The sequence below is a fragment of the Trachemys scripta genome, chromosome 1, assembly GCF_013100865.1.
Source record: "Trachemys scripta elegans isolate TJP31775 chromosome 1, CAS_Tse_1.0, whole genome shotgun sequence".
Taxonomy (NCBI): domain Eukaryota; kingdom Metazoa; phylum Chordata; order Testudines; family Emydidae; genus Trachemys; species Trachemys scripta.
The window spans coordinates 9,090,035-9,102,374 of record NC_048298.1 but is presented as its reverse complement, the minus strand read 5'-3'; the positions used below and the strand labels follow the sequence as shown (position 1 = coordinate 9,102,374).

Here is a 12,340-nt window from a genome sequence, read left to right as displayed (position 1 = left end):
CTTTGTAAACTGACCCAGAAAGAAAAATGAGACAAACAGAATCGATAAACAAAGATCACGTGTTGGTCATGAGTGCATTTGAAAGGATGGTTGCCTGGGGAAACAGGAAATAAGAATTACACAACAAACAGTTAGGACTGCCAAACTGCTAATTTGATGACGCTGTTTCGGGGAACTACATACAATGAAACCTCCAGGAATCGTCAGTATTTCAACGTTTCTAAATCTGAAGGTAGAAAAGAGAGGAATACCTTGATGTTTATACCACAATTTTTCTTAGTGCAAAAAATACAACTTCCTCACAGTACCCTGTAGTCCAGGGGTAGTCAATTATTTTTTGTCATGGTCAGGGGTGAAAGTAACTTAAAGGAATTACCGGTATGCCGGAGTCCTTGAGGCGTGGCCTCAATAGGAAGGGGCGTGGCCTCAGCCAGAAGAGGCGGGGCCTTTCAAGATTTAAAGGCCCTGGGGGTCCGTCTGTGGCTGAGAGCCCCAGGGCCTTTAAATCACCCTGGAGCTACCAGCTGTAGAGGTGGCTGGGAGCCCTGGGGCTCAGGGGCAAATTAAAGGTCGCGGGGCTCCGACCGCTGCGGAGCTCCAGGCCCTTTAAATCACCACGGGAACCCTGCCGCCGCTCCCCCAGGGTGACAGGCTCGGGCAGGAATTTAAAGGGCCTGGAGCTCTCTGCAGATGCAGGAGCCCTGGGCCCTTTAAATCCCCGCCTGAGCCCAGCTGCAGGAGGAGCCCCGGGCCCTTTAAAGCACCACTGGAGCGTCGGCAGTGGGGCTCGGGCGGCGCTTTAAAGGGCCCGGGACTCCCAGCAGGGGCCGGAGCCCTTTAAATCACCATCAGAGAAGCTGGTCCAGTCTGGCATGACGTACTGGCTCTTGCCGGCATGGCGTGGCGTAACGTACCGGCTTACTTTCGCCTCTGGTCATGGTCCAAATTTCTTGGTCAAGTTATAGGCAAGGTCCAGACTCCAGAGAAAATAAAAGTAAAAAATAAGTAAATAAAAAGATTTCTGGCTCCATTCAAAAGCATCTGGCTGTCCGGATATGGCCTGCAGTCTACCTATTGTCTACTGCTGCTATTATCTACCCTGCTATAGTTTTACGGGAAAGTGTATTAGTCTGTGAGTCATGAGACCATGACTTCGAGTGTCGCCTCTTCTGACTACCATTAATCTGTTTGTTTGCATCACAGCCCTTATCATTAAGTAAGGCTCCAGGTATCCTATGGCCCCATTTGACAGATGAGGTAACCCAAAGATTATGCAAGATCAGTGCTGCCAGAGGAGGAAGTAGAATTAAAGTATCTCTTATGGGAGATCTAGGTCTCTTCCACTAACATGTCGGCGGCAGTGGCTATGTGCTTGGCCATACTCTCTGTAAAATGAGGCTACTTCTACATACCTGCCTCTAGGAAGCATTGACACAAACACAGATGATGATCTTTATTAAACAGTGCTATTTGCTGTATAGGATGGTCTTGTAGTTAAGGCCCTGGAGTCAGGAAAAATGGGTTATATCCTTGGTTCCTCAGCAGACTTCCTATATTATGGTGAGCCAGTCATAAAACACATTTTCAAGAGGTGAATGCTTAGTATGGTTTTCAGCTATCTTTCTACTTTGTGCCATCTTAAAATGATTTAAATGGTTTTAAAAGGCAAACATTTAATATTAAATAGAAGAAAATTAATCAAAGGAGATGTAATTAGCATTTTCACAATTATGATGTAGTAGCACATAATGTTTTTCTAAAATCTATGCTCTAGGAATTATTATGGGGGAGTTCTATGGCTTGTTTTATATAAGATGTTAGACTAGATAATCACAGTGGTCCTCTCTGGCCTTGAAATCTGTGAATAATGTAAAGGACTGCTATACCTTTTAGTTCTTTGGTACACACTTTTGAGGTCCTTGCTACATATTTAATCTTCGAGGCCCTTTTTCTACCATGTATGGCCTTCACCTCTCAATTAAGTTTCATCTCTTTATTATGCAGGTACAAACTGTGAATGTTGATTTGACTTTTATACGTATTTTGGTTGTCTCTAAAATTATCTGCAGGTGTGTATTTAATATTGAGGGTGGGGGAAAGGAATCTGCACATATCTTCTGCGTAACCTCTCTATGTATCTTAAAATAGCAAGAAAATTCCCACAAAAACATTGCTAAAAGGGAACATACGCCCACGCAAACCCTTCAAAGCAAGAAAGTATCCAGTTATAGAATCTTGCACCTCACTTGCTGAGAGCTAGCAGCCGTAGTTCATAGTAAAACTGGCAGAAATCCCTGTCCAGGCACATTCATTTCAGTTTAGCCTAAACTTGTTGCTAATAGATTTAAACTAAATCAAAACAAGCCTGGTTTAAACCAAAAAGTCTTTTGCACTGATTTAACTGTTTAAACCCACACCTTGAGAGCTTAAACGGGTGCAAATCTGTTGTTGTTTTTTTTAACACAAACAAACAAAAAAACAAAAACAAAAACTTCCTTGTCTTGGTTTAAAAAAAAAATTGTGTCCTGTTGAATTTTATCAAAATGAAGCAGTTGCCCTTAGTTCTTTCCAATCTTCTCCCTCTAGCAGAGATGAGGCACCTTGTTACTTTGGAATTAAAAGGCAACGAAGTTCTTCTTGGTGTAAATCAAAGGATTTACTTTAGTATTTATTTAATGCCAAGTATATCTCAGCAATGTACAGGACATGAGAGAACCAATCCCTGCCATATAAGGAATAACAAACTAGCTAAATAGAGGTCCCCATGCCTCACAAGCAGACTCTGTGCTTGCAGGTTATTTCATTTTCGTATTGTATATCGGATTCCTTCAGTTCTCCCTTCTCCGATACCTGCTTCCATCATTCTGTTTAAGATGTAACATTTACTTTCTCTCTCTTACTGAACAGTTCCTATGACAGGTTTCACTCAGAGAGCCACCATTGATCCAGAACTGAATGAAATCCATGTGTTGTCTGGGCTCAGTAAAGACAAAGAGAAACGGGAAGAGAATGTTAGGAACTCTTTCTGGATTTATGACATTGTGAGGAACAGTTGGTAAGTAAATTAAAAACTTCTCTGAAAGCAAGGTGCAGTTGTTAATTTTTACAAATTAGGGAGGTTATTCCATTGTGTGCTTGTGGGATGGTAGGAAAGTAGTATATTTAAAAAGCCTCTTCCCCCTGCAACGTGTTCAGATGCAGGCAGGGTTGACTCAGGCTTTCATCCTACTGAGTTGGATAACTTGGTTTCCTTGCAGCTTTACTGGGTGGATGGGTGGCCTCCAACGAGACCTTTAAAAATGTATGGTCCAGGGTCGCTTCCCAGATAGCATCTTTGATCCAAATCTCTCCTCTTACTTCTGTTTAGTGTGATGTATACCAGTTGGGTGCCACTACCCCACCCCAGAAAATTAATGGGTGAAGTTCTTGTCCCACTGAAATTAATGGGTCATGGGCTGCTAAGTCACTTAAGTACTTTGAAAATTTTGCACTATGTAATTAAAATGTTATAGCAGTTTCAAATTAACCATTTGCCTACTGAGTACTGTAACAGCTACCGTGCATAAGGCAAAACGTAGTTGCAGTAGAAATTAAAAAAATGTATTTTAACTAATGTTAAAAAAAATTATATAATACATGGGTTAAGAAATGTGTCTGTACATCTGGATATAGTGCTTAGATTATCCACAAATACAAAGTTAGTTTTAAAAGTCATAGAATACATATAGTACATAATCAGCAGTAACCCAAATTTACGTGAAGAAATTTAACAATACAGTTTAGATATTAGAATCCGAATACTTGGGTACATCACTCGTGAAAAGTTATACAGAAAGTTGGTTGTGGAAAGCAAATATAATTACATTCTGATGCTGTATCACATATTACCCTTTGGAAGTGACGGAGTTTCATACGACACCAGACTTGAAGTAAGGTTGCCATCCAGTTGTTATAAAACTGTGGTTCACAAGGAAGTCATTTCCTATATGGTACATTTATTTGGGATTAGGTGGGGCAAACTGAAACTAATAAGACTCCCTGATCCCTGGAATGGCCATTGTTTCCTGCCTTTTCTCTGATAGTCTCCCACAGCCCCTCCATTAAGGAGCCAGATACCTACCTTGCACACAATATGAGTTTTAATCAACCACCCACATTTTATGCGACCTTCTCTTTTGCTAACCTCTTCTTTTATCTGTAGCTAATTCTCATTTGCTAGTGGGAGAATGTTTGAATATTATCCTGTGTTCCAGGTCTTGTGTCTATAAGAACGATCAAGCAGCAAAAGATAATCCAAGTAAAAGCCTTCAGGAGGAGGAGCCCTGCCCCAGGTTTGCCCATCAGCTGGTGTATGATGAGTTGCACAAGGTATGGATGTCTATTTTCAGAGTGCTAGATTTCAGTTGTATTTAGTGGGCATAACTGCAGACCTAAAAAATAAGCTGGTTGTGTGTTTGCCTGTGATAAAGCAGAAGAAGCTGATGATGATATGACATGGTGTAATGCACTTAGCTTCATCGAATAGTTGAGTTTGGCCCTATGGGTGGTGGGAAGATCTGCTGGTGATGGTGAATCAATTAACATACAAGTTACTGAGCTGCTTCTTCCTTTAGAACAGGGGTAGGCAACCTATGGCACATGTGCCGAAGGCGGCACGCGAGCTGATCTTCAGTGGCACTCACACTGCCCAGGTCCTGGCCACTGGTCCAGGGGGACTCTGCATTTTAATTCAATTTTAAATGAAGCTTCTTAAACCTTTTAAAAACCTTATTTACTTTACATACAACAATAGTTTAGTTATATATTATAGACTTATAGAAAGAGACCTTCTAAAAACGTTAAAATGTATGACTGGCACGCACGACCTTAAATCAGAGTGAATAAATGAAGACTCGGCACACCACTTCTGAAAGGTTGCCGACCCCTGCTTTATAATATTAATAGGCATGATAGTGCTAAGTTAGAGGCAGCCAAAAAAGCAGCCTATGGGACAAATGCTGCCTGTAAAGTTCTGTAGTGAGGTTAGCTCACAATCATTCTCATGTTTAAAACAAAGGTAAAGCCCATGGAGGCTAAGTCCATGCATGCAGCGCTCAGTCCATATGGAGCAGCACATGCTGGCTCGCTTATGCTGTCATTGAATTGCATAGTACAAATGAGGGTGGTTGCAATCTTTTCCGTTTCACATACCCATCTTGTGGGCTCCCAGCAGACAGGGCCGGCTCTAGGATTTTTGCCGCCCCAAGCAAAAACAATTTTGCCCCCCCCCCCCTTTTTTAATTACCCCACCTCCGGCCCCGCCTCAACTCCGCCCCTTCCCCAGCCCTGCCTCCTCCCCCCAGGCTCTCAAGCCTAGGAGGGAGGGGGAGAAGCGGCGCACGTGCCGCGGCCACTCGGAGTCTCCCCCTCCCTCCCAGGCTCTCGAGCCTGGGAGGGAGGGGGAGCAGCAGCGTGCGAATCAGCTATTTCGTGTGCCGCAGCCGCTCAGGATCTCCCCCTCATCCCAGGTTTGAGAGCCTGGGAGGGAGGGTGAGCAGTGGCGAGTGAATCAGCTGTTTCGTGCGCTGTGGTGCGCAAGCAGCAGCAGCGGAGGTGAGCTAGGGCGGCCGGGGCACATTTTAGGGGCGGCATTCTGGCGCCGGCCATGCCGCCCCTAAAAATGTGCCGCCCCAAGCACCAGCTTGTTTTGCTGGTGCCTAGAGCCGGCCCTGCCAGCAAATGGCATTGTGAGACGCAGGCAGTTTTTGGGCATGTAATTCAAATTCTCCAAACTTTTAAAATCTTGTATTAATTTAGGAAGAATAAATATTGCTTGTGCAGGGGAAACTTGTCATTCAAAATACCGGTGCAGAATAGACAACTGGTGAAGAAAAATTAACTGCTGTCACTTAAGAAAAGGTCTGTACTGCAATCCAGAACTCAGCTGCAGCATGGATAAGAACAGCAGTGTGTATGCAGCATTGCAGGCTGCAGCGCAGGCTTTCAAGCATGCTGGGGACCCCTGGGTATGTACTTGCATTGCTAGTCTGCATTAAAGCCAGTGCCACTACATACAGTTATTTTTAGCCATGCTAGCATGGTTAAAGCTAGCATGTGTCTAACCATGCTGCAATCACACCTCTAGATTGCAATGTAGACATATCCTAAATGTTATAGACCATACAAGTCTGAGAGCAGAATTCTAAGTGCCACCGGGTTGCTGAATCATGGCTCCTATCTTGAATTCACTCTGTATGAGAAGCCATACATATTTTTAGAAGTCTCTGTTCAAATGACCTTTCTGGACTCCCCTGATATAAATGAGGAGTCTCCCTTCTATGGATGCTAAAATAGTGAATTTTTGGGGGTGTGTGTGTGTGGGGGGTGAATATATGGAGGAGGAGAAAAGGTTGAGTCTCTGCAATTGCAGAACCCTCTATGGGATATTTAGTATTCAACAGATGAGTTTTCAGGTAATAAGTGGGTTTTTTTTAAAATCCAGTAAAAGAAGGGGAAAAAATCAATACTACTTGATTTCCACTTTCCTTGTGCTTTACATCTCCTTATTGTAAAGAGGTCATGGACTCAGCCTCATAATTAGAGGGAAACATCTTCGTTATCCTGAAGTGCTTTCAACAACATGACTTTATTTTTCAAAATTTGCCCTTAGCGCTGGCAAAAATAGAGGCTTTGAGCAGAGATGTTGTAATGCATTTACCAGTGCTGTATCATTTAACTGGTCATTAGTGCCACAGCTTCTAGTAATTTGCGTGTGTAGGAAGACTTACCTGGACAGCCTTCTGATGTCAGAAACTAAAAGTTGTAACATTGAGTTTATGGTACTGCCGGATGCAAACCAGCAGAATGTGAACTGTACACCGTACTTGTTATTTATACATATAAATCTTTTTGTATACCCCTAGTTGACAAAAAACGGGGGGAGATGGGAACAAGGGCTTTCTCAAATGTATTAATTTTCAGTGTCTTGGCTTTTCCTTCCATTTTTCGCTGTGTGCAATTAATTCTTCTCTCTTTTACAGTGAATTATAATATTCATTGGTGCTTTATCTGTTCCAATGCAATAATAGCAATCATTTATGAAATCATGGGTGGGGCTGGTTCATTTCAGGATGCATCCTTTCCATTTTGACACTTTCTCCCATTAGCTCTTTGCTTTGCCTCCAGTTAAGGTAGGAGCTGAAGTGAACAAGCCTGTTGGAGTTCGCCATGTAGAACATCTCACAACCAGGCTATTGTATTATAAGATAATGAAAACAAATCTGGCCTTCCAGAAGCTACTTGAGTATTTGTCCATATACTATGGTCATATTAAGACAGTCGGGGACCTTAACAGTCCCTGTTGACCCATCCCTGTTTGTGTGGGTAGCTCCTGACACGTCTACTCTTAAAAGCATTCTGCTGGACTGGGATCAGCCCACAATCACTATCCTTTGAGCATTCTTAGGCCTCCCTAGAACAGGGGTTCTCAACCTTTTTCTTTGTGGCCCCTATAAAAACTTCACGGCCCACTTGTGCCACAATAACTGGTTTTCTGCATATAAAAGCCAGGGCTGGTGTGAGGGGGTAGCAAACAGGGCAGTTGCCCAGGGCCCCATGCCGCCGGGGACACCACGAAGCTTAAGTTGCTTCAGCCCCAGGTGGCGGGGCTCAGGGCCCCAGGCTTCAGCCCCATGCAGTGGGACTTCGGTCGGCTTTCTGCCCTAGACCCCAACAAGTCTAACACTGGTCCTGCTTGGCGGACCCCCTGAAACCTGCTCACAGCCCCCCAGGGGGCCCTGGACCCCTGGTTGAGAACCACTGCCCTAGAACACTGGTCCTTGTCTTCAGATGAGTTGGGGCCTAACTCAGAAGAGAGGACTTTGCTCTCACAAACCCAGAGAGCTGCTCACATCTCTCCATCAGAATCATGATTCAGTGGTAGCAGTGAGGATCCCCCCAATGCCCTCTGCTGTGGTGATGGCACTTCCAGAGTAGTGGGTTTCCAAGTTGTTAACTCATTAGGATGACTAGGATAGTTAGTACTTCAGAGCACCATTGTTGCAGGTTGTCTGCAAAGTTATGTTTTCAAGACTTACTTTGCAACCAAAAGAGAGATTCTGTTGTCATGTGACTCCAGGAACCTGAGCCCTAGGCCCTCTAGTAGCTATGCTTTAATTTGGTTCTACCACACACTGGTGGTCTGCCTCTGGCAGATCATTGTTTAAGTCTACTTCAGAGTCAGGGTCTTGGAGATCAAGAATGGAGGGAGAGTATATTAGCAATCTGTCACTGTTGAGAGGTCATTATGCCATAAGTCTTTCTGAACAGCAGTGCCAGAAAAGCCTAATGAGCAAAATGTGTTGGGAGACGATGTACAAGAAAAGGTTGAATTTCTACTGTTACTTCCACATAGCCACTATCCTATTCACTGTGAAGGGCTGTTGCATTAGTATGGGCTTCTCTCTTCAATAGATACAGTAACCTAAAGAACATTTGAAAGAAGTTATGTAGTTTATGGATATTAGAGATCAGTTCAAGATATCATCTTAAAGTAAGACACATACTAGTCTTTGACAGCACAGACTTATATTTTTCATCCTGCTAGACAGTAAGCTTGAGGAGAATTACTATTTCTCAATTTATTGATCAGCAGATTTGGTAGAGTGAAGCAAGCCTGGTAATAACTTGGAATAGGTTTTCAACCCCCCCCACACACACACACACACCTGTGTACGTAGTAGAAGAACATCTTCAGAGACGTGACTTGCCAAATGTACAGTAAATGTTTAATACATGTGCACATATCAACTTAAAAACTGTCTCTGGCCTACATAGGTTCATTATTTGTTCGGAGGAAATCCTGGCAAATCCTGCTCTCCAAAGATGAGGCTGGATGACTTCTGGTCACTGAAGCTCTGTCGGCCTTCAAAGGAATACCTGTTGAGACACTGCAAATACCTCATAAGAAAGCACAGGTATAATAGCGGAGAGGGCTTCTTTTGAGATGATTAATTACAAGTTGTAGCCTTTCCAAAAGCTTTTTAGAGAATTTGAATATTGTCTTTCATTATTTTGTAGATATAGCATTCCCCTGATTATGTAACGGGTTATAAGTTTCCCAATTATTTTTCATGTGTGTATTTTTCAACATATACAGAATTGTATACTGAACATTCATGGAGTATCTAGATAGAAGTTTTGTGGGGGAAATAAGGAGAATCTTTGAAAATTGTTATAGGTTCCCCTATTATTTTTTGCTGTTTTTCAAAAATAAACCCTGATATTCTTGTTGTCCCTTAAGGAATTCAATGACACATTCCTAAGGCAGTGTTCGAGTAGGCAATTATGTCTTCCAATGGTGTTAGCAAGGCCATGTGTCCAAATTCCCCTGCACATCTGGAAATTTACCCCCTTATTGGTTCACATGAAAATGTTTCTCGGATTCATATGGACCTAGTTGGTTTATCAAAGAAAAGGTTAAGAAGAAAGTAGATGAAGGTCTACAAGTACTTACACGGAGATGAGATTTCTGATCGTAGATGGCTCTTTAATATAGCAGAAAAAGGGAGAATGTGATCCAGGGGTTGGAAACTGAATCTAGTCAAATTCAGACTAGAAATAAGGTGCAATTATTTAACTTCGAGGGCACTTAACCATCGGAATAACTTATCTAGGGGGATATTGGTTGGTTCCCCATTTGAAGTCTGTTTAAAAAAGGAAAAAAGTGAATATCTTTCTAAAAGATCTGGTATAGCTCAAACAGAAGTTATGGGTTTAACGTAGAAGTTAATTGGTGCGGCTCTGTGGCCTGTCATACGTAGAAAGTCAGACTAGATCATAATAGTTTCCTCTGGCCTTAAGCTCTATGAATCTGCTAGGTGTATAGAACAGTGACTTGCTTAGTGGTAACCATTTGGCTGCTCCTGTTTACTCAGACCTATAAAATGGCAATGGTGCGAAACTGAAACGTTAAAATGTAACCAAACCATTGAAGACTGATTAAAGGCAAGCCTAAGGCTACCTCTGTAACTTGTTGTCAAGTAAATGTAGCAGAATTTAAAAACATTGAAATAATATCATTATTATTTATATTACCGTAGTACCTAAGAGCACTAGTCATGGACCAGGGACTCATTGTGTTACTACAGTGCCTAACACACAACAGAGTCCCTGCCCCAAAGAGTTTACAGTCTAAATATACACAGAGTGAGGGAAGGGACAAAACACACAAGCAGATTGAACAAAGTGATAAATTTAATGTCACGTTAGTTCCATATTTTTTTGGTGGAGGAGGTTGGTGGGTTTACTTAGAAGGGGATAAGCTAAAGGGGAAGTTCTCCAAAGATCCCTGCTTTGGCTGCTTTGCTCATTCTGGCTGTAGTCTCTGGCTAGCTCTTACTTTGCAGCCTTCTTCCAAGCCGCTGCCAGCCTGGCACCTGGGGAAGGGGAGACACCATCAAGTCCTAGTGCCCCCAGAGTGCGTGGCGGAGAGAGAGTCTTCTCTGCTCCTCTCTATCATTCTGGGTCCAGGAATTTGCAGGGAGGGAGGGGTGGTCCTGGCTGGGCCCCATTTTACCCCCTGTTCTCTGAGTGCTGCTTCTGCCCCCCTTGGCTGGAGTCTCTGGCTCTTTGCAGCTTTCTCCCAAGCCCACATTGGAGGGAGGGCAAAGCTACCACCTTGTCCTAGTGCCCCCATATTGTTTGGGAGGTCTCCCTTGCAGAGTTATGTGATTGGGGAAGCGGTGGCCCCATGCTAGAAGGATCCATTTTCCCCCCTAGCACTTTCAGCTATGTTAACTGGATCAAAAAGTTACAAAGCATAGCAGTCCTCATGCTTGAGGGTTGCAAACTGATTATTTCTTTTCCACTTACAGAAACTTTCTCCCCATTCCACTTTTGTGTGTGTTGTGTAATTCACTAGCTGAGCTACGGGAATTTATTTGGTTTTCGTTAGGGATGTCAATTAATCACAGTTAATTCACACGATTAACTCAAAAAAATTAATAGCGATTTAAAAAAAATTAATCCTGATTAATTGCAGTTTTAATCGCATTGTTAACCAATAGAATACCAATTGAAATTTATTAAATATTGTGGATGTTTTTCTACATTTTCATATATATTGTATTCTGTGTTGTAATTGAAATCAAAGTGTATATTTCTTATTACAAATATCTGCACTGTAAAAATGATAAACAAAAGAAATGGTATTTTTCAATTCACCTCATTCATGACAGAGATTGCATTACAGCACTTACAAATGTAGATTTTTTGGTGTGTTATAACTGCACTCAAAAACAAAAGAATATAAAACTTCAGAGCCTACAATCCATTCAGTCCTACTTCTTGTTCAGCCAATCGCTAAGACAAACAAGTTTGTTTACATTTACAGGAGATAATGCTGCCCTCTTCTTATTTACAATGTCACCAGAAAGTGAGAACAGGCATCTGCATGGCACTTTTGTCGCCGGTATTGCAAGGTATTTACTTGCCAGGTATGCTAAAAATTCGTATGCCCCGTCATGCTTCGGTCACTATTCCAGAGGACTTGCTTCCATGCTGATGACGCTTGTTTAAAAAAAAAAAAAAAAAAAAAGCGCTAATTAAATTTGTGACTGAACTCCTTGAGGGAGAATTGTATGTCTCCTGTTCTGTTTTACCCACATTCTGCCATATATTTCATGTTATAGCAGTCTCGGATGATGACCCAGCACATGTTCATTTTAAGAACACTTTCACTACAGATTTGACGAAACACAAAGAAGATTTCTAAAGATAGCTACAGCACTGGACCCAAGATTTAAGAATCTGAAGTGCCTTCCAAAATCTGAGAGGGACGAGGCGTGGAGCATGCTTTCAGAAGTCTTAAAAGAGCAACACTCTGATGTGGAACTTACAGAACCTGAACCACCAAAAAAGAAAATCAACCTTCTGCTGGTGGCATCTGAATCAAATAATGAAAATGAACATGCGTCGGTCTACATTTCTTTGAATTGTTATCGAGCAGAACCCATCATTAGCATGGACGTATGTCCCCTGAATGATGCTTGCAGCATAAAGGGACATATGAATCTTTTGCATAATTGGCACGTAAATATCTTACGACACCGGCTACAACAGTGCCATGAGAATGCCTGTTCTCACTTTCTGGTGACATTGTAAACAAGAAGTGGGCAGCATTATCTCCTGCAAATGTAAACAAACTTGTTTGTCTGATTAGCAGCCTAATAAATTTGTTAGTCTCTAAGGTGCCACAAGTACTCCTGTTCTTTTTGTTTGTCTGAGCGATTGTCTGAACAAGAAGTAGGACTGAGTGGACTTGTAAAATTTTAGAACCTACATTTTTATTTTTGAATGCAGT

At 42.3% G+C, this 12,340-nt stretch overlaps 1 protein-coding gene across 3 annotated transcripts in view; it reads left to right on the top strand.

The window, feature by feature from the left end:
* Positions 1 to 12,340, top strand: part of MKLN1 (muskelin 1) — a 180,155-nt gene that overhangs the window by 149,824 nt on the left and 17,991 nt on the right. For all 3 annotated transcript variants that reach the window (XM_034764311.1, XM_034764320.1, XM_034764329.1), the window contains 3 exons: positions 2,908 to 3,055; positions 4,254 to 4,368; positions 8,815 to 8,954. In XM_034764311.1, coding sequence (XP_034620202.1) covers positions 2,908 to 3,055; positions 4,254 to 4,368; positions 8,815 to 8,954 — 403 coding nt within the window. The remainder of the gene's footprint in view (positions 1 to 2,907; positions 3,056 to 4,253; positions 4,369 to 8,814; positions 8,955 to 12,340) is intronic.